The 22020-nt window shown below is 45.1% G+C and overlaps 1 protein-coding gene across 1 annotated transcript in view; it reads left to right on the forward strand.

Moving 5' to 3' along the window:
* Positions 1-696: 696 nt before the first annotated feature.
* Positions 697-22020, forward strand: part of LOC311119670 (uncharacterized protein) — a gene marked incomplete at its 3' end in the record, with an annotated part of 65017 nt that continues 43693 nt past the window's right edge. The window contains exons 1-3 of the mRNA XM_084194338.1: positions 697-1401; positions 2545-2642; positions 2778-2955. Coding sequence (XP_084050464.1) covers positions 855-1401; positions 2545-2642; positions 2778-2955 — 823 coding nt within the window. The 5' untranslated portion in view covers positions 697-854. The remainder of the gene's footprint in view (positions 1402-2544; positions 2643-2777; positions 2956-22020) is intronic.

The following is a 22020-nucleotide window of genomic DNA, read 5'->3' on the forward strand; positions in this document are numbered from 1 at the left end:
GGTTAGGGACTCTGAAAATACATCAGAGAATACACTTTGGAGTGAAGCTTTACCACTGCTCCCACTGTGGATTTAAATTGACCTGGTCAAGGCAACTAAAAGAGCATGAAAGAATCCACACCTAAGAGAAACGTTATCAATGCTCCCAGTGTGGAAAGATATTTACCCAGTTAGGGAAAGACCATGTGGTAACACACACATGGAAGATGCCTTACCACTGCTCCCAGTGTGGAAAGAGGTATATCAATAATAATAATATAAGGCAATTAGCAGACGCTTTTATCCAAAGCGACTTACAGTCATGCATGCATACATTGTACATATGGATGGTCCCGGGAATCAAACCCACTACCCTGGCGTTACAAGCGCCAGTATGAAAAATTTATGGACTCACCGAATCTGGGAAACCCTGCCCTAATGGCTCCTGTTTCCGGTTTCCTCCGATAAGAAGTGAGGAAAATCCTTACTTTGAAATGATTTGTTATGACGTTGTTTGACAGAATCTTTTTTGTTAAACTGCGTTACCCAATTCAGTCAGCAGATGGCGATGTGAGTCATTCAGGTGCTTCTTGCGTGACGTATAATCTAGTGGACGGGATGCTAAGAACAGCAACACGGCTACTTATCCACCTCGATAGCTTGCTAGTCAACATGAAAATGAAACATTTAAGCACATTCTTGTGTATATTAGTCTCAGCGTTTTAAACACAATTATGTTTACGTATCAACTTCTTAACTTTAACGTCATTTGCTAGATGTTAAATGTGTTAGCTTGTTAAGATTGATATTGAGCCCGGCACTAGGCTAGTCGTTAATGCTAACCAGCTAATGCTAGCTAGCTAACATCCCCGACCATGAGCTCACTAAGCTACTCTCCTCCTGCTAAAGAAGAGGAGGTCTGCTGGACGGAGAAAGAAGCTCTGGGGATGAACATTGTCGTAAAAGAGGAGGATATTACAGTGAAAGGAGAGGAAGAAGCTATCGGAATGAAAAAGGAGGAAGAGGAGGCTATCACAGTGAAAGAAGAAGTGGAGCATGTTGGAGTGGAAGAGGGAATAACGGCTGTAACACTGGAAGAGGAGGTAGAAGCTTTCAGAATGAAAGAAGAGGAGGAGGATATCACATTGAAAGAAGAGAAGGATGTTATAGTGAAAGAAGAGAGAGATCCGTTTGGAGTGAAAGAGGAAGAGGGGATAGAGGCTGTCACAGTGGAAGAAGAGGAGGTAGATGATTTCAGAATAAAAAAGGAGGAAGAGGAGGCTGTTATTGTGAAAGAAGAAGAGGATGTTACAGTGAAAGACGAACCTTTTTGGGAGGAAGAGGAGGCTATCTCAATAAAAGAGAAGGTTGAAGACGTTCTGGGAGTGAAAGAGGAGGAGACAGAATATCTGATTAACACCAGTGAGTAACTGTCTAAAAAAGGTTCTGCACTCGAATGTGTTGTTCAGTTCTGTATGAATTGTTAAAGGGGCAATCTGTGATTGGTGTATGCATTTTATAACTTTTAAATGATTGATACTTTATACTCCATTTACATCGAAAATCATTTTGTGAAGTCAGCGGGTAAATATCTTTCCACACTGGGAGCTGTCTCCCAAGCTGGTCTCACTTGCTCAGAGGAAGAGATAATTGATCATTTTTCTGGATAGCCAGAAAATGTGACACGTAACTACCTATGCAAATGTTGGGGTCTGAAACCTGACAGTTCAAGTCAGGTCCGCTGAGAGAATGCAAAACAGACAGCAGACAGATGGGGCTTTCTGGCGCTATGAGGCACGGGACCCTATGAAATTCACGGAGCGCTTTGTACACAAAATGTAACTGGGATCCAGAACTTCACATCTAAGAGTTTAAAAGCAGAGGAGAAGTCCAAGAAACTGGTGACACATACGAGAGAGTTGTAGCCAGTGATTCTTGACAAATATAACTTCTAAATGCCCAACAACTTTAGTTCAACGGTCATCAACCCCATCAGAACAGCATGTTTAACTCTATGTAGTGGGATAGAGGAGTTAGTGAGCTGATTTTGGTCAATTCTGAATTCAACTCACTGGATTCAACTCAGGATAACCGTTGAAGGTTGCTTACCTGTTAGCCTTGTACGTTTCTATGGCAACAAATCCTTCAGCTCCAAACCTGCTGACTCCACTTTATCCTGAATCAAGTGTCTGAGCTGCGAGTTGAGGACCAATCAAATCGTGGGCCTCTGTAGCTCAATTGGTAGAGCACGGCGCTTGTAACGCCCAGGGTAGTGGGTTCGATCCCCGGGACCACCCCATACGTAAAAATTTACGCACACATGACTGTAAGTCGCTTTGGATAAAAGCGTCTGCTAAATGTCATATTATTATAATATTATTATTAGGCGATTCCTTGACAGCCCAAAAACAACATAGAAACTTCATTTGGAGGAAGGATGTTTGACATGCTTTTTACATTTTACAATATCTATATTTTTTATCAGGATGGAACTAGACATTTTAGGCCCTTTTTAGACCCTGAGGTCACATGTTTACCATCTGTTTGATGTTCTCGTTCATACAGGAGAGAGACGTGACTATCATGTATCCTCTGGGGAGCCTCAACAACATCCTGATACTGACGAGGCAGAGAAGAGTCTCTCCAGATCAGAACACCAAATGGTACAGCTTGGTCTGGTCTAGCATACAGCTTGCTCTATCGGGGTCTGGGCTGGGTTTCTGTAAAGCACCTCATGACAACAGTGACATCAGCATCCATAATGATATGTGTCTGTGTCCCCTCTATATGGTTACCAGGACAACGCTAGCCCTTCCGCCCTCCCAGAGTCCCCGTGTCGTACCTCTCCCAGTAGCGCCTTACTGCTGGGTCTGAAGAGGTTGTCTGTGCGGCTGGTGGACTGCAGGAAAACAACGGGGCTGAGTGGAACTGTGAGAGGAGGAGAAGAGAAGAAAGGAGCAGATTTGACTAATCAAAGTAAGTGCTGTAGTTTAGTTTAAACAAATAAAATAGATCTGCCCACTGGTATCTGTTACCAGGACAACCAGCAGAGTTCTGTTAGTTGACATGAAGATAGACTGGTATCTGTTACCAGGACAACCAGCAGAGTTCTGTTAGTTGACATGAATATATACTGGTATCTGTTACCAGGACAACCAGCAGAGTTCTGTTAGTTGACATGAAGATAGACTGGTATCTGTTACCAGGACAACCAGCAGAGTTCTGTTAGTTGACATGAATATATACTGGTATCTGTTACCAGGACAACCAGCAGAGTTCTGTTAGTTGACATGAAGATAGACTGGTATCTGTTACCAGGACAACCAGCAGAGTTCTGTTAGTTGACATGAAGATACACTGGTATCTGTTACCAGGACAACCAGCAGAGTTCTGTTAGTTGACATGAATATATACTGGTATCTGTTACCAGGACAACCAGCAGAGTTCTGTTAGTTGACATGAATATATACTGGTATCTGTTACCAGGACAACCAGCAGAGTTCTGTTAGTTGACATGAAGATAGACTGGTATCTGTTACCAGGACAACCAGCAGAGTAAATCCAGAGAGTGTGGTGAAGGATGGTTATGGTATTACATTGATAACCAACTATTCCCAGACACCAAGACCACTCCATGGCTGTTCTAAATAATTGAAAGTTCCCCTGGAAGGGACGAATAATGAAGCACCCTATACTATTCAGGTCTGGGATTGGCCTTTAAAACGGACCAATAACATCACACTACCGTGCTATACTATTCATAATGTGACGAGATCCTGAGGCCCATTGTCGTGCCATTCATCCACCGCCATCACCTCATGTTTCAGCAGGATAATGCACGGCCCCATGTCGCAAGGATCTGTACTCAATTCCTGGAAGCTGAAACTGTCCCTGTTTTTCCATGGCCACCATTTTCACCAGACATGTCACCCATTGAGCATGTTTGGGATGCTCTGTAATGACGTGTACGACAGCGTGTTCCAGTTCCCCACCAATATGCAGCAGCTCGAGTGGGAAAACATTCCACAGGCCACAATCAACAGCCTGATCAACTCTATGTGAAGGTGTAACGCTGCATGAGGCAAATGGTCACACCAGGTACTGACTGGTTTCCTTATATGAACTGGAACTCAGTCAAATCTTTGAAATTGTTGCATGTTGCGTTTATATTTTTGTTCAGTGGTGAAGGATGTATTGCCCAAAGGAAATAGTAAAGTTGTATTATACTGGGAAAGATGGGTTAGTCTGTGGACGTCTAAGGCTTGGAATTAAGATTAGAGTGATTGGTTGATTTGAGGATGCACTTGGAGTCCAGTACAAATAGGAGGTGGCTATAGGAGAACGCTACCGTAGTGCCAACTGTAAAGTTTGGTGGATGAGGAATAATTGTCTGGGGCTGTTTGTCATGGTTCGGGCTAGGCCCCTTAGTTCCAGTGAAGGGAAATCTTAACGCTACAGCGTACAATGACATTCTAAACGATTCTGTGCTCCCAACGTTGTGGCAACAGTTTGGGGAAGGCCCTTTCCTGTTTCAGTATGACAATGCCCCTGTGCACAAAGCGAGGTTCATGAAGAAATTATTTGTTGAGATTGGTGTAGCTCAGCTGGTAGAGCACGGCGCTTGTAACGCCAAGGTAGTGGGTTCGATCCCCGGGACCACCCATACACAAAAATGTATGCACGCATGACTGTAAGTCGCTTTGGATAAAAGCGTCTGCTAAATGGCATATTATTATTTTTTATTATAACTTGACTGGCCTGGACAGAGCCCTGATCTCAACCCCATCGAACACCTTTGGGATGAATTGGAACGCCGACTGCGAGCCAGGCCTAATCGCCCAACATCAGTGCCCGACCTCACTAATGCTATTGTGGCTGAATGGATGCAAGTCCCCACACCAATGTTCAACATCCAGTGGAAAGCCTTCCCAGAAGAGTGGAGGCTGTTATAGCAGCAAAGGAGGGACCAACTCCATATTAACGCCCATGATTTTGGAATGATATTTTTCGATGAGCAGGTGGCCACATCATTTGGGTCATGTAGTGTATTTAATGTTTGACCCCATCCCTCAGCTGTATACCAAAACAGTGGCAGGGTGACACCGTTTTTGTTGTTTGAACTGCAGAATGCCTCTTTAGGTCTAGTAGCCTATCAAATAACAATAATGTACATTTAAAGTGTATCCTATACTAGTCTATTTATCCATTAGGTCTAATAAATGTATCCTATACTGACTAGTCTATTTATCCATTAGGTCTAATAAATGTATCCTATACTGACTAGTCTATTTATCCATTAGGTCTAATAAATGGATCCTATACTAGTCTATTTATCCATTAGGTCTAATAAATGGATCCTATACTGACTAGTCTATTTATCCATTAGGTCTAATAAATGTATCCTATACTGACTAGTCTATTTATCCATTAGGTCTAATAAATGTATCCTATACTGACTAGTCTATTTATCAGTTAGGTCTAATAAATGTATCCTATACTGACTAGTCTATTTATCCATTAGGTCTAATAAATGTATCCTATACTGACTAGTCTATTTATCCATTAGGTCTAATAAATGGATCCTATACTGACTAGTCTATTTATCAATTAGGTCTAATAAATATTGCCACTCCTATTTGCCATATCTTCAATCTAAGCCTACTAGAAGTGTGCCCCCTCAGGCCTGGAGGGAAGCAAAAGTCATTCCGCTACCAAAGAATAGTAAAGCCCCCTTTACTGGCTCAAATAGCCGACCAATCAGCCTGTTACCAACCCTTAGTAACGTTTTGGGGAAAGTTGTGTTTGGCCAGATAAAATGCTATTTTACAGTAAGCAAATTGACAACATACTTTTCAGCACACTTATAGGGAAGGGCATTCAACAAGCACAGCACGTACACAAATGACTGATGATTGGCTGAGAGAAATTGATGTTAAAAAGATTGTGGGGGCTGTTTTGTTAGACTTCAGTGCGGCTGTTGATATTATAGATCATATAGTCTGCTGATGGAATGGAATATTACTTTACTGATTACACTGTTTGACAGGTACAGTGGGGGGAAAGTATTTAGTCAGCCACCAATTGTGCAAGTTCTCCCACTTAAAAAGATGAGAGAGGCCTGTAATTTTCATCATAGTTACACGTCAACTATGACAGACAAATTGAGATATTTTTTCTCCAGAAAATCACATTGTAGGATTTTTAATGAATTTAATGCAAATTATGGTGGAAAATAAGTATTTGGTCACCTACAAACAAGCAAGATTTCTGGCTCTCACAGACCTGTAACTTCTTCTTTCAGAGGCTCCTCTGTCCTCCACTCGTTACCTGTATTAATGGCACCTGTTTGAACTTTTTATCAGTATAAAAGACACCTGTCCACAACCTCAAACAGTCACACTCCAAACTCCACTATGGCCATGACCAAAGAGCTGTCAAAGGACACCAGAAACAAAATTGTAGACCTGCACCAGGCTGGGAAGACTGAATCTGCAATAGGTAAGCAGCTTGGTTTGAAGAAATCAACTGTGGGAGCAATTATTAGGAAATGGAAGACATACAAGACCACTGATAATCTCCCTTGATCTGGGGCTCCACGCAAGATCTCACCCCGTGTGGTCAAAATGATCACAAGAACGGTGAGCAAAAATCCCAGAACCACACGGGGGGACCTAGTGAATGACCTGCAGAGAGCTTGGACCAAAGTAACAAAGCCTACCATCAGTAACACACTACACCGCCAGGGACTCAAATCCTGCAGTGCGAGACGTGTCCCCCTGCTTAAGCCAGTACATGTCCAGGCCCGTCTGAAGTTTGCTAGAGTGCATTTGGATGATCCAGAAGAGGATTGGGAGAATGTCATATGGTCAGATGAAACCAAAATATAACTTTTTGGTAAAAACTCAACTCGTCGTGTTTGGAGGACAAAGAATGCTGAATTGCATCCAAAGAGTGAAAACCTCCTTCCATCAGCAAGGGCATTGAAGATGAAACGTGGCTGGGTCTTTCAGCATGACAATGATCCCAAACACACCGCCCGGGCAACGAAGGAGTGGCTTCGTAAGAAGCATTTCAAGGTCCTGGAGTGGCCTAGCCAGTCTCCAGATCTCAACCCAATAGAACATCTTTGGAGGGAGTTGAAAGTCCGTGTTGCCCAGCGACAGCCCCAAAACATCACTGCTCTAGAGGAGATCTGCATGGAGGAATGGGCCAAAATACAAGCAACAGTGTGTGAAAACCTTGTGAAGACTTACAGAAAACGTTTGACCTGTGTCATTGCCAACAAAGGGTATATAACAAAGTATTGAGAAACTTTTGTAATTGACCAAATACTTATTTTCCACCATAATTTGCAAATAAATTCATTAAAAATCCTACAATGTGATTTGCTGGATTTTCTCATTTTGTCTGTCATAGTTGACGTGTAACTATGATGAAAATTACAGGCCTCTCTCATCTTTTTAAGTGGGAGAACTTGCACAATTGGTGGCTGACTAAATACTTTTTTCCCCCACTGTAACTAGCAACTGTAACGGATTACATTTAGAAAGTAACCCAACCAATCAACCCTGCCAAGATTATTTTAAATGATAATTGTTTTGTAAACTGGCCTCGGGTTATTGAGGGATCTGATTAGGATTAAACCTCCTAGCAAGAGAGTTGTGGAGGTTTCATTCAGGTCTCTGTTTAAATAAACTCTCTGTCTTTGGCAGGAGAAAGACCAGACTCAGAGGAAGCAGAGACGTCCAAACCAGCAAGACGATTCCACTGCTCCCACTGTGGAAAAGGTTTTAATCAGTTAAGGGACCTGAAACGACATGTGAGAACACACACAGGGGAAAAGCCTCATCACTGCTCCCAGTGTGGAAAGAGTTTTAACCGGAAAGAAAACCTGAAAGAGCATGAGAGAATACACACAGGGGAGAAGCGAGATAAACCTTTCCAATGCTCCCAATGTGGAAAGAGTTTTACCCAGTTAGCGAGCCTGAAAATACATGAGAGAATACACACAGGAGAGAAGCCTCATCACTGCTCCCAGTGTGGAAAGAGTTTTAACCTGAAAGGACAACTGAAAGAGCATGAGAGAATACACACAGGGGAGAAGCCCTACCACTGCTCCCAATGTGAAAAGAGTTTTGCCTGGTTAGCTAACCTGAGAAGACATGAGATGACGCATACAGGAGAGAAGCCTCATCACTGCTCCCAGTGTGGAAAGAGTTTTAACCGGTTATGTCACCTGAGAAGTCATGAGAATACACACAGGACATAAGGATGTAGGCTGCTGAACAGAAGGACATAGAACAGATTTAGGCTGAACAGTAGGACATAGGACAGATGTAGGTCCAATACATGGTGGATCAGTAGGCCGTAGAGACTCTGAATGTGTCTTGTGTATTGACTTTCCAGTGTTTTCCGTACTGCATGTATTATAGTGGATTGGGTTTGTGGATTTGTTTTCTGACTTTACAAAATGAATTTCCATGTAAATGGACGAAGTATATCGTATCGTACCGCTGCTCTCCTTTTGAGAAAAGAAAAATCCAGTTAGAGGAAGGTTTCCCAAACTCTACCCCAAAGGGTAGATCAGCTTTAATGTTGCAGATAGATTGTATCTTCCACACTCTTGGCATCCCGTCTCTCAACCAGCTTCATGAGGTAGTCACCTGGAGCTACCACAGTATTCATCTCAACATCAACTGTTCAGAGGAGACTGCGTGAATCAGGCCTTCATGGTCGAATTGCTTCAAAGAAACCACTACTAAAGGACACCAATAAGAAGAGGCTTGGGCCACGAAACACGAGCAATGGACATTAGGCTGGTGGAAATCTGTCATTTGGTCTGATGAGTCCAAATTTGAGATGTTTGGTTCCAACCTCTGTGTCTTTGTGAGATGCAGAGCAGGTGAACGGATGATCACCACATGTGTGGTTCCCACCGTGAAGCATGGAGGAGGTGGTGTGGGGGTGCTTTGCTGGTGACACTGTCAGTGATTTTATTTAGAATTCAAGGCACACTTAACCAGCATGGATACCACAGCATTCTGCAGCGATACGCCATCCCATCTGGTTTGCGCTTAGTGGGACTATCATTTGTTTTTCAACAGGACAATGACCCAAAACACACCTCCAGGCTGTGTAAGGGCTATTTAAACCAAGAAGGAGAGTGATGGAGTGCTGCATCAGATGACCTGGCCTCCACAATCACCCGACCTGAACCTCAATTGAGATGGTTTGGAATGAGTGCTCAGCATATGTGGGAACTCCTTCAAGACTGTTGGAAAATAATTCCTCATGAAGCTGGTTGAGAGAATGCTAAGCTGTCATCAAGGCAAAGGGTGGCTATTTTGAAGAATGTAAATATAAAATATATATTGATTTGTTAAACACTTTTTGGTTACTACATGATTTTATATGTGTTTTTTCATAATTTTGATGTCTTCACCATTATTCAACAATGTATAAAATAGTAAAAATAAAGAAAAACCCTTGAATGAGTAGGTGTGTCCAAACATTTGACTGGTACTGTACATCTACATGATGTATTGTTACACAATGTAGGAGCAGTATAGACCCAACTGCATATCTTGATATTATTGTAACTGTAACTGCCTCTGTCGCCAGTTTATTTCATGTATTAGCACTTTAGTTTATTTCATGTATTTGCACTTTTTATTATTTAATTTCTTCTGAATTGTACGTTTACAGCAAGATTTACTGGTTATTGGTTCCGCCCGAGTGTTGTCACCCGAGCGCCTTTAGCGACGCACCGAGGAAACTTTACTGCAAAAAGCGAATTATTTTTCCACTGTTATCGTGTTTAAGTGCATACTTACAAAGAAAGTATACAGAAGAAGATAAAGGACATTTAAAAGGATGTTTAGCACCTCTGTGTGATAAGCAGCAATGAGGTTTGTTGACTATTTATTTTGCTATGAGGGTGTTTGTGTTTACCTGCGTCATTTTTTGGTGTAAAATATACATAAAGTGTTTAGCTGTATGAGCTTGATTATAACGCCAGATGTGTGAGACATGCATATGGCATTATTTTGTTAATGTATTTTTTCTTTCTTTAAACCAGTTCTCACGGGTTGACCAGCATTAAAGCCCTGTATTCAAATCAAGACCTCTTGCCTCATGCCTGTCACTGGAGGAGCTACAGTGAGAACTCATCTGCTCTGCATGAGTAGACGAGGAAGACAGTACCAAAGAGCCGTGATCCATGGACAAGAAGGGACATCTCTACATCCAAGAGTGTGCATCTGCTCCTGACATTTACACAGCCGCAGCATCCACAGAAGAATCCAGGCGCCTTACCATGAATCCAGCTGATGCAAAGAAGCTTAAACTATTTCCGACAAGAGACTGACACATTTTTGCCTTCATATTCATACGGTATAGTTGTGTGTATGTTTAAGTGTTAACTAAGCTACAACCAAGAGACTGAATTTTGCATTTCATAGAACAACGTGATATTGATTTGTGTGAAGTAGATGTGAATATGTTCTAAAAAATAATATTAGTGGTAAAAATAGTATAAATGTGAATAGCTAATGGGAGCTGAATCACTTAGCTACAGGCCAAATTAGATTTAACCCAAATTTAAGTACACCAAGTAACAATGTCAGAGTCTTACCTCTGGGAGAAAGCAGGTTAATGTAGGTGAAAGTATAGAGCAGCAGTACATAGACATGCAACCACAGGCTACTAAAGGCACAAGAGCTAATGACCACACTTCCTCACAAGAACCACGAAGAAGCCAAAGAGACCGAAAGTTAACAGAAAAGGGCCAAGAACTGTACAATGAGCAAATAAGAAGATTTGCTCACCGTTTCACTGTGAGCTATGAGGAGTGGAAGGCTATTGCTAAAGACGCCAAGCAAGCTTTGAGTGGACAATGCTCAAACAACCTGCTACATGAACACATAAGCAAAATAAGTGCTGCCTCAGAGAATCTGAACATTGCTTATGATGAGTTAAGGCGCATAGACAACCCTGACCATGACACACGTCGCAGAATTGACACCTGTGATGCAGTAACCAGGAAGATCATCCAAACTGCAAAAAAGATAGTTTGGAGACAGCAGATAACGGTGGAGGAGATGAACAACGAGGCAACAGGGCGACATCGTCTATATTCAAGTCTGTAGCCTCAGACAAGATAAGTATCAAATCCCAATGCACTAAGTCCTCTCATGCTCAAAGCAGCTCCAGACATTCAAGTCAGATTTCTGTTAGCAGACAAGATGCCGCTGCTGAAGTTGCTGCCAATGAAGCTACTCTAGAAGTACTACTAGAACAAGAGTGTTGCATTGAGGAATTGGAAAGGCTTGAAGCTGAAGCTGCAGAGAGACAAAAGGTGCTAGATGCAAAGCGGAGACAACTGGAGCGACTAGAGACAGTTAAAAAGTTAAAGGCTGCTAAGGCACGTCAGCGAGTGTATGATCAGAGTGAGTGCTCAGATAAAGAAATAAGCAGTCTACTCCATCAAAGTGTCTGTATGAAGGAAAAGGAAGAAGTTAAACATGAAAATAATCTGTTGCAGCACCATTCTTCACCACAAGACCGGGCACATTCAAAGCAGGATGACAGCACAGCAGCTCTTGTTAGAGCACTTGCAGAGTCCATCAGTGCAGGTCGTCTTCCTATACCTGAACCAACAATATTCAATGGCGACCCACTCAGATTCAATGACTGGAAGGTTTCATTTCAGACACTCATTTGATCGGAAAAACATTCCAGCCGAAGAAAATATATATTACTTGCGAAAGTATGTGGGTGGACCTGCTAAAAAGGCGATAGAGAGCTACTTCCTGCTTGGTTCAGAGTCAGCCTATCACGCAGCATGGAGGATTCTTGAGGAAAGATATGGAAATCCATTCCTCATAGCCAAAGCATTCAGAGATAAGCTGGAGGCATGGCCCAAGATAAGCTCCGAAGGCAGTATCGAACTTCAAGAGTTTGCTGATTTTCTTCGGAGCTGTGAGGCTGCTATGACTCAGATCAGAGGCCTCGAAGTACTTAATGACTGCAATGAGAACCAGAAGTTACTTGCAAAGCTTCCAGACTGGCTGACCTCGAGATGGAACAGAAAGGTCATAGAAGTGGAGGAAGAAAGTCACACATTCCCAAGCTTCCAGCAGTTTGTAAAGTTTCTCACACGTGAAGCTAAGATAGCTAATAACCCAATAACATCTCTCCATGCTCTGAAACCTGCTGAAGGTGAGCAGATCAAGGTTTTTAAAGAGCAGAGCTCTCGGAGCAAAGGTACTAGCAACTAACTCAGATGAAAAAGCTTCCTCCACAAGCTGTGTTTTTTGTGAGAAGTCAGGTCACAGTCTACACAAGTGTTGGAAATTTATGAATAAAACCATCTCTGAGCGAGTCAAGTTTGTTCAAGGGATGAAGTTGTGCTTTGGCTGTCTGAAGCCTGGCCATCGCTCAAAGGAGTGTGAAAATAGAAGGATCTGTGATACTTGTGAGAAAGGACATCCAACCTGCCTACACGATAATCGCAGCAAAGAAAGAGGAATGTCAACAAGGACTGATGGAGAAATGGAGAGTGACAAGTCAAGAGAAGGAACGACAGATCGTTCACAAGAAAGGGTGACAAAACCACCACGCGAGGTAACATCTAACAGAGTTATCCAGAATGTTAAAGGCACCCATACATCCTCAGTCATTCCTGTGTGGTTGTCCACTACAAGTAAGCCAAATCATGAAGTTCTTGTGTACGCTCTTCTCGATACACAGAGTGACACGACCTTCATCCTTGAAGAGACAGCAAAGGTGCTTCACACTAAAAATGAACCAGTCCAGTTAAAGCTCTCCACAATGGCTTCAAGAAATACAGTGGTGCCTAGCAGAAGGGACTATCTACAAATAAGAGGATTCTACTCCGATAAGATAATCTACCTGCCAGTAACTTACTCAAGAGAATTCATCCCTGCATCCCTGCTGACTTCATCCCAGCCTATGCCAACCTCCAGTCCCTCGACTTCCTGGCGCTGACGGAAACATGGATCACCACTGAAAACACCGCTACTCCTACTGCTCTCTCCTCGTCTGACCATGTGTTCTCGCATACCCCGAGAGCATCTGGTCAGAGGGGTGGTGGTACAGGAATCCTCATCTCTCCCAAGTGGACATTCTCAATTTTTCCCCTAACCCATCTGTCTATCTCCTCATTTGAATTCCATGCTGTCACAGTCACTAGCCCATTTAAGCTTAATATCCTTGTCATCTATCGCCCTCCAGGTTCCCTTGGAGAGTTCATCAATGAGCTTGACGCCTTGATAAGTTCCTTCCCTGAGGATGGCTCACCCCTCACAGTTTTGGGGGATTTCAACCTCCCTATGTCCACATTTGACTCATTTCTCTCTGCCTCCTTCTTTCCACTCCTCTCCTCTTTTGACCTCACCCTCTCACCGTCCCCCCCTACTCACAAGGCAGGCAATACGCTTGACCTCATCTTCACTAGATGCTGCTCCTCTACTAATCTCACTGCAACTCCCCTCCAAGTCTCCGACCACTACTTTGTTTCCTTTTCTCTCTCACTCTCCTCCCACACTACTCACTCTGCCCCTACACAGATGGTAATGCGCCGCCGCAACCTTCGCTCTCTCTCTCCCACTACTCTCTCCTCTTCCATCCTATCATCTCTTCCCTCTGCTCAATCCTTCTCCCTCCAATCTCCTGATTCTGCCTCCTCAACCCTCCTCTCCTCCCTTTCTGCATCCTTTGACTCTCTGTGTCCCCTATCCTCACGGCCGGCTCGGTCCTCCCCTCCAGCTCCGTGGCTTGATGACTCATTGCGAGCTCACAGAACAGAGCTCCGGGCAGCGGAGCGGAAATGGAAGAAAACTAAATTCCCTGCCGACCTGGCATCTTTTCACTCCCTCCTCTCTACATTTTCTTCATCTGTTTCTGCTGCTAAGGCCACCTTCTACCACTCTAAATTCCAAGCATCTGCCTCTAACCCTAGGAAGCTCTTTGCCACATTTTCCTCCCTCCTGAATCCTCCCCCCCCCCTCCCCCCCTCCTCTCTCTCTGTGGATGACTTCGTCAACCACTTTGAAAAGAAGGTTGACGACATCCGATCCTTGTTTGTTAAGCCTAATGACACTGCTGGTCCTGCTCACACTGCCCTACCCTATGCTTTGACTTCTTTCTCCCCTCTCTCTCCAGATAAGATCCTGCGACTTGTGACTGCAGGCCGCCCAACAACCTGCCCGCTTGACCCCATCCCCTCCTCCCTTCTCCAGACCATCTCCGGTGACCTTCTCCCCTACCTCACCTCGCTGATCAACTCATCCTTGACCGCTGGCCATGTCCCTTCCGTCTTCAAGAGAGCGAGAGTTACTCCCCTTCTCAAAAAACCAACACTCGACCCCACTGATGTCAACAACTACAGACCAGTATCCCTTCTTTCTTTTCTTTCCAAAACTATTGAGCGTGCCGTCTTTAGCCAACTCTCTTGCTATCTCTCTCAGAATGACCTTCTTGATCCAAACCAATCAGGTTTCAGGACTGGTCATTCAACTGAGACTGCTCTTCTCTGTGTCACAGAGACTCTCCGCACTGCTAAAGCTAACTCTCTCTCCTCTGCTCTTGTCCTTCTAGATCTGTCTGCTGCCTTTGATACTGTGAACCATCAGATCCTCCTCTCCACCCTCTCCGAAATGGGCATCTCCGGCGCGGCTCACTCCTGGATTGCGTCCTACCTGACCGGTCGCTCCTACCAAGTGGCGTGGCGGGAAGCTGTCTCCGCACCACGTGCTCTCACCACTGGTGTCCCCCAGGGATCGGTTTTGGGCCCTCTCCTTTTCTCCCTATACACCAAGTCACTTGGCTCTGTCATATCCTCACATGGCCTTTCCTATCATTGCTACGCTGACGATACACAACTAATCTTCTCCTTTCCCCCTTCTGATCACCAGGTGGCGAATCGCATCTCTGCATGTCTGGCAGACATATCAGTATGGATGACGGATCACCACCTCAAGCTGAACCCTGGCAAGACGGAGCTGCTCTTCCTCCCCGGGAAGGACTGCCCGTTCCATGATCTCGCCATCACGGTAGACAACTCCGCTGTGTCCTCCTCCCAGAGTGCGAAGAGCCTAGGCGTGACCCTGGACAACACCCTGTCGTTCTCCGCCAACATCAAGGCGGTGACCCGCTCCTGCAGGTTCATGCTCTACAACATTCGGAGAGTGCGACCCTGCCTTACACAGGAAGCGGCGCAGGTCCTGGTCCAGGCACTTGTCATCTCCCGTCTGGACTACTGCAACTCGCTGTTGGCTGGGCTCCCTGCCTGTGCCATTAAACCCCTACAACTCATCCAGAATGCCGCAGCCCGTCTGGTGTTCAACCTTCCCAAGTTCTCTCACGTCACCCCCCTCCTCCGCACACTCCACTGGCTTCCAATTGAAGCTCGCATCCGCTACAAGACCATGGTGCTTGCCTTTGGAGCAGTGAGGGGAACGGCACCCCTGTACCTTCAGGCTCTGATCAGTCCCTACACCCAAACGAGGACATTGCGTTCATCCACCTCTGGCCTGCTGGCTCCCCTTCCTCTGCGGAAGCACAGCTCCCCCTCAGCCCAGTCAAAACTGTTCGCTGCTCTGGCACCCCAATGGTGGAACAAGCTCCCTCACGACGCCAGGACAGCGGAGTCACTCACCACCTTCCGGAGACATTTGAAACCCCACCTCTTTAAGGAATACCTGGGATAGGCTAAAGTATTCCTTCTAACCCCCCCCCCCCCCCAAATTGTAAAGTGGTTATCCCACTGGCTATAGGGTGAACGCACCAATTTGTGAGTCGCTCTGGCTAAGAGCGTCTGCTAAATGACGTTAATGTGCCCTTGAGCAAGGCACTTAACCCTAATTGCTCCTGTAAGTCGCTCTGGTTAAGAGCGTCTGCTAAATGACTAAAATGTAAATGTAAATGTAAACAGAGATCATATTCCCACACCAGAGACTGCCAAGGCATGGTCTCATCTTGAGCACATTGCAGATGAAATTGCTCCTCTGCAGAGCTGTGACATCGGCCTACTAATTGGCTACAACTGTCCTCAAGCTCTTGTACCAAGACAAGTGGTTGCTGGTGGAAGAAAATTAGCCCTTTGCTCAGAGAACAGACTTGGGTTGGAGTGTAGTCGGCTATGGCAACCCATGTCTTGACTTTGGAGATGCCTTTGGAATAAGCCATCAAGTCATTGTGAAGCAAGTGACATCAGTTCTTCCAAATCTCCCAAACGAAGTGCACTATGTCTGTAGAACACAGATCAAAGAAGTAGTCCTTCCAACAGACGTCGTCATCAAGGTGTTGGAATCTGATTTTGTAGAAAGGGCTTCAGAAGATGAACACCTTTCTCAAGAGGATCTCCAGTTCATGTCAATTATGGAGAGTGGCATCAGACTCAAGGATGATGGGCACTATGAAATGCCACTTCCCTTCAAGAAAGGAAGACCAAACTTACCAGATAACAAGGTATGTGGCATCCACCGTCTCAGATGTCTGGAGAAGAAGTTAAAGGGAAATTAGCAGTACTGCAGAGACTATAAGACATTTACATTACATTTACATTTTACATTTTAGTCATTTAGCAGACGCTCTTAACCAGAGCGACTTACAGGAGCAATTAGGGTTAAGTGCCTTGCTCAAGGGCACATTTACGTCATTTAGCAGACGCTCTTATCCAGAACGACTCACCAATTGGTGCGTTCACCCTATAGCCAGTGGGATAACCACTTTACAATTTTTTTTTTTTTTGGGGGGGGGGGGTAGAAGGATTACTTTATCCTATCCCAGGTAATCCTTAAAGAGGTGGGGTTTCAAATGTCTCCGGAAGGTGGTGAGTGACTCCGCTGTCCTGGCGTCGTGAGGGAGCTTGTTCCACCATTGGGGTGCCAGAGCAGCGAACAGTTTTGACTGGGCTGAGCGGGAGCTATGCTTCCGCAGAGGAAGGGGAGCCAGCAGGCCAGAGGTGGATGAACGCAATGCCCTCGTTTGGGTGTAGGGACTGATCAGAGCCCGAAGGTACAGAGGTGCCGTTCCCCTCACTGCTCCATAGGCAAGCACCATGGTCTTGTAGCGGATGCGAACTTCAACTGGAAGCCAGTGGAGTGTGCGGAGGAGGGGGGTGACGTGAGAGAACTTGGGAAGGTTGAACACCAGACGGGCTGCGGCATTCTGGATGAGTTGTATGGGTTTAATGGCACAGGCAGGGAGGCCAGCCAACAGCGAGTTGCAGTAGTCCAGACGGGAGATGACAAGTGCCTGGATTAGGACCTGTGCCGCTTCCTGTGTAAGGCAGGGTCGTACTCTCGGAATGTTGTAGAGCATGAACCTGCAGGAGCGGGTCACCGCCTTGATGTTGGCGGAGAACGACAGGGTGTTGTCCAGGGTCACGCCTAGGCTCTTCGCACTCTGGGAGGAGGACACAGCGGAGTTGTCAACCGTGATGGCGAGATCATGGAACGGGCAGTCCTTCCCCGGGAGGAAGAGCAGCTCCGTCTTGCCAGGGTTCAGCTTGAGGTGGTGATCCGTCATCCATACTGATATGTCTGCCAGACATGCAGAGATGCGATTCGCCACCTGGTTATCAGAAGGGGGAAAGGAGAAGATTAGTTGTGTATCGTCAGCGTAGCAATGATAGGAGAGGCCATGTGAGGATATGACAGAGCCAAGTGACTTGGTGTATAGGGAGAAAAGGAGAGGGCCTAGAACTGAGCCCTGGGGGACACCAGTGGTGAGAGCACGTGGTGCGGAGACAGCTTCTCGCCACGCCACTTGGTAGGAGCGACCGGTCAGGTAGGACGCAATCCAGGAGTGAGCCGCGCCGGAGATGCCCAGCTCGGAGAGGGTGGAGAGGAGGATCTGATGGTTCACAGTATCAAAGGCAGCAGACAGGTCTAGAAGGACAAGAGCAGAGGAGAGAGAGTTAGCTTTAGCAGTGCGGAGAGCCTCCGTGACACAGAGAAGAGCAGTCTCAGTTGAATGACCAGTCCTGAAACCTGACTGGTTTGGATCAAGAAGGTCATTCTGAGAGAGATAGCAAGAGAGTTGGCTAAAGACGGCACGCTCAATAGTTTTGGAAAGAAAAGAAAGAAGGGATACTGGTCTGTAGTTGTTGACATCAGTGGGATCGAGTGTTGGTTTTTTGAGAAGGGGAGCAACTCTCGCTCTCTTGAAGACGGAAGGGACATGGCCAGTGGTCAAGGATGAGTTGATCAGCGAGGTGAGGTAGGGGAGAAGGTCACCGGAGATGGTCTGGAGAAGAGAGGAGGGGATGGGGTCAAGCGGGCAGGTTGTTGGGCCTTTACGGATGAGACAATAGCTTGTGGAGACGCCGAGCTTGTCCCTGAAGAGGATATTAGCAAGACCCCAGCGTGGTACATCCCCCACCATGGGGTGTATCATCCCCAAAAGCCCGGTAAGATCCGTGTCGTTTTTGACTGCTCTGTAAGGTTTCAAGGGTCAGCCTTGAATGACCATCTCCTGACTGGCCCAGAGTTAACAAACACCTTGGTGGGAGTTTTGTGTCGGTTCAGAAAGGGTCGTGTGGCAGTTATGTGTGACATAGAACGTATGTTCCACCAGTTCCATGTTAAGCCAGAGGACCAAGATTACCTCAGATTCTTGTGGTGGAAGGATGGAGATCTTAAAGCCCAGCCCTCCATCTATCGAATGAAGGTCCACTTGTTCGGTGCAGCTTCATCACCTGGATGTGCTAACTATGGCCTGAAGCACCTTGCCGCTCAAGGACAAGGACGCTTTAGAGAAGAAACCATCAGGTTCATCCAGAAGAACTTCTACGTCGATGATGGATTGGAAAGTGTAGAATCTGAAAACCAAGCAATCCAACTAGTGAAGGAAGCAAGAGAGCTTTGTCGCACAGGCAAACTTTGATTGCACAAGTTCATCTCCAACAGCAAAGCAGTCTTAGCCACAATTCCTGAGGAAGAGTGTGCTAAAGCCGTCAAGGACCTGACCATGATGTTGGGAGAACCACACATGGAAAGAGCACTAGGAGTACAGTGGTGTGTGACTTCTGATGAGCTGCAGTTCAGCGTGGTTGTCAAAGAAAATCCACTTACCTGCAGAGGGGTCTTGTCCACAGTTGCCTCGGTGTACGACCCACTTGGATTTGTGGCACCCTTCATCCTGGTAGGAAAGCAGATCCTGCAGCAGATATGTCGTGACAAGCTCAGTTGGGATGATCCTTTGCCTGATGACCTTCGACCCCTGTGGGAGTCTTGGTTGCAAGATCTAAAAAACTTGGCTGGTGTGAGAATCCAAAGATACTATCCAGACAGGTCCAGACCTTCTTTGGCAAAAAGAGCTACCAACTGGAGTTGTCATGGTGGGAGAGATCGAGAGCAGTGACCCAGAGGTCAAGAAAGCTCAGGTTCATGACACTCAGGCAGAAGAAGCAAAAACAATTTTAGATCGTCTACACAAGTTCTCAGACTGGGCAAGAATGGTGAAGGCTGTTGCCAGACTCAAGCGCCGTGCTAAGGAAATCAAAGGTCTCAAGCCAAAGTCCTGTGAGGCCTCGAACTTGGAGGAAAGGAAAGAGGCGGAGCTGACCATAATCAAGATGGTCCAGGAAGCAACTCTCTCTCAAGAAATTCAACGCCTTAGACATCATAAGGAGACAAAGGTCAAAGACAAAGCCAACCAGTTGCACAAACTATGTCCGTTCCTGGATGATCAAGGTGTAATCAGAGTAGGAGGCCGCTTAGCTAATGCTGCCCTACATCCACATGTGAGGCATCCAGCAGTACTTCCTAGAGACAGTCATGTTTCTGCATTGCTCGTCAAGCACTATCATGACAGAGTGTACCAAAGATCGCAGAAATGCAAAGGTCGGTGACATTGTTCTGTTACAAGATGCTGCCACACCACGAAACCAATGGAAGCTAGCAAGAGTCATCGAGGTGTATCCTGGAAGTGATGAAAGAGTGAGGAGACTCAAGTTACTCATCAGTGACTCCTCCCTGGATGGAAGAGGAAAGCGTACAGCCAAACCTGTTTACCTGGAGAGACCCATTCAGAAAACAGTTACATTGCTAGAAGCAGACTGATGGTTCTATCATACACTCACACACAGTTTATTAGTTGTTTATTAGGACAGAGTTTCATTTAATTTATTCATGCAGTAGGTTTGTCTCCAAGTTTTAAGAAATCACTTGTGATTTGGTGGGAGTGTAACTGCCTCTGTCGCCAGTTTATTTCATGTATTAGCACTTTAGTTTATTTCATGTATTTGCACTTTTTATTATTTAATTTCTTCTGAATTGTACGTTTACAGCAAGACGGAACTAATTATTGGTTCCGCCCAAGTGTTGTCACCCGAGCGCCTTTAGCGACGCACCGAGAAAACTTTACCGCAAAAAAGCGAATTATTTTTCCACTGTTATCGTGTTTAAGTGCATACTTACAAAGAAAGTATACAAAAGAAGATAAAGGACATTTAAAAGGATGTTTAGCACCTCTGTGTGATAAGCAGCAATGAGGTTTGTTGACTATTTATTTTGCTATGAGGGTGTTTGTGTTTACGTGCGTCATTTTTTGGTGTAAAATATACATAAAGTGTCTAGCTGTATGAGCTTGATTATAACGCCAGATGTGTGAGACATGCATATGGCATTATTTTGTTAATGTATTTTTTCTTTCTTTAAAGCAGTTCTCACGGGTTGACCAGCATTAAAGCCCTGTATTCAAATCAAGAACTCTTGCCTCATGCCTGTCACTGGAGGAGCTACAATATTTAGGCACAACAGTGTTCTATCCAAGCTGGGAGAGACACAACAAAATGTGGAATAAGTCAAGGGGTATGGATCCATTCTGAAGGCACAGTAGCTATAGATAGTACACTGAATAATGAAACAATCCTTAGTAAGCTAATGTTTCGAGGGCGTGCTGACAGTATTATTTGGCATTAATAGACTGGTTTTAAGCACAACAGCGTTCTATCCAAGCTGGGAGAGAGCACGAGGAGGGTTCATGTCATGCAGGTTCAGGTAGCAGCTACAGGACAGTTGTATATTATTTTAAAAAATCAATTGGTAGCTGATTAGTATGCATGGACAATTTATTTAAAAATCTGCAATGTTTGAATGTCCAGCTTTAATTACTGAACAAGTAATGACATTACCACCAGCCAGCAGTCTAAAGAAATTGCAGCATTATGACACCGTGTATAGATTTCGTGAAACATTAAGCCCCGTGTAGTTCAGTTGGTAGAGCATGGTGTTTGCAACGCCAGGGTTGTGGGTTCGATTCCCACGGGGGCCAGTATATATTTTAAAAAATGCACTCAGTAACTGTAAGTCGCTCTGGATAAGAGCGTCTGCTAAATTACTAAAATGAGAAAATGACGACCAAATAGAGGCCTACCAATAAACCTTTATCCATTAGCTAAAGCAAAGCTTTACATGCTCTTGCACCACAGGAACACTATCATCGATTAATTAGGCATGCAGCCGCATAGACATGTCTCTATTTCAGCACGATGTACAGCGATCGGTTTGTGAGTGGATATCTGGCTGAAACATTCAATGTTATTTTATATATAGAGGCCCAAAGTCCAACCTTGCGGGGTCCAGAGAAACTGCGTTAACTTTAGAAAATGAGTTACTAAAAGCAGAAGGCTTCCTACGACTGGAGTATTATTTGTATGTTGGCCGAATCCCAACGTTTAAGTTGAACGGAAGTGAAGGCGGAGCCTGGCTCTTTTCTCTTGTGACCTTACGCTCCGTGCAGAGTAGAACACCAGACAACATGATTGAACAAAGGAGGAATGTTAAAATTATATCGGACTGTAACTTTTGAAAATGAGCTAAGCAGAAGCCTCCTGCTGGAGTATTATTTTGTATGTTGGCGGAAGTCCTTTCTTTCAGTCGAACGGAAGTGAAGGTGGAGTTACATGTTCTCTATTCTCCATTTTGTCTTTTGACTTTAGGCAGAGAGTCACATGTTGAAATATAATGTCTCGGTCCTCTACCTCCCTGATCTAAAAGGTCCGTAGACTAC

The sequence above is a fragment of the Coregonus lavaretus genome (genome assembly GCF_964263955.1).
Source record: "Coregonus lavaretus genome assembly, contig: HAP1_SCAFFOLD_488, whole genome shotgun sequence".
NCBI classification, from domain to species: domain Eukaryota; kingdom Metazoa; phylum Chordata; class Actinopteri; order Salmoniformes; family Salmonidae; genus Coregonus; species Coregonus lavaretus.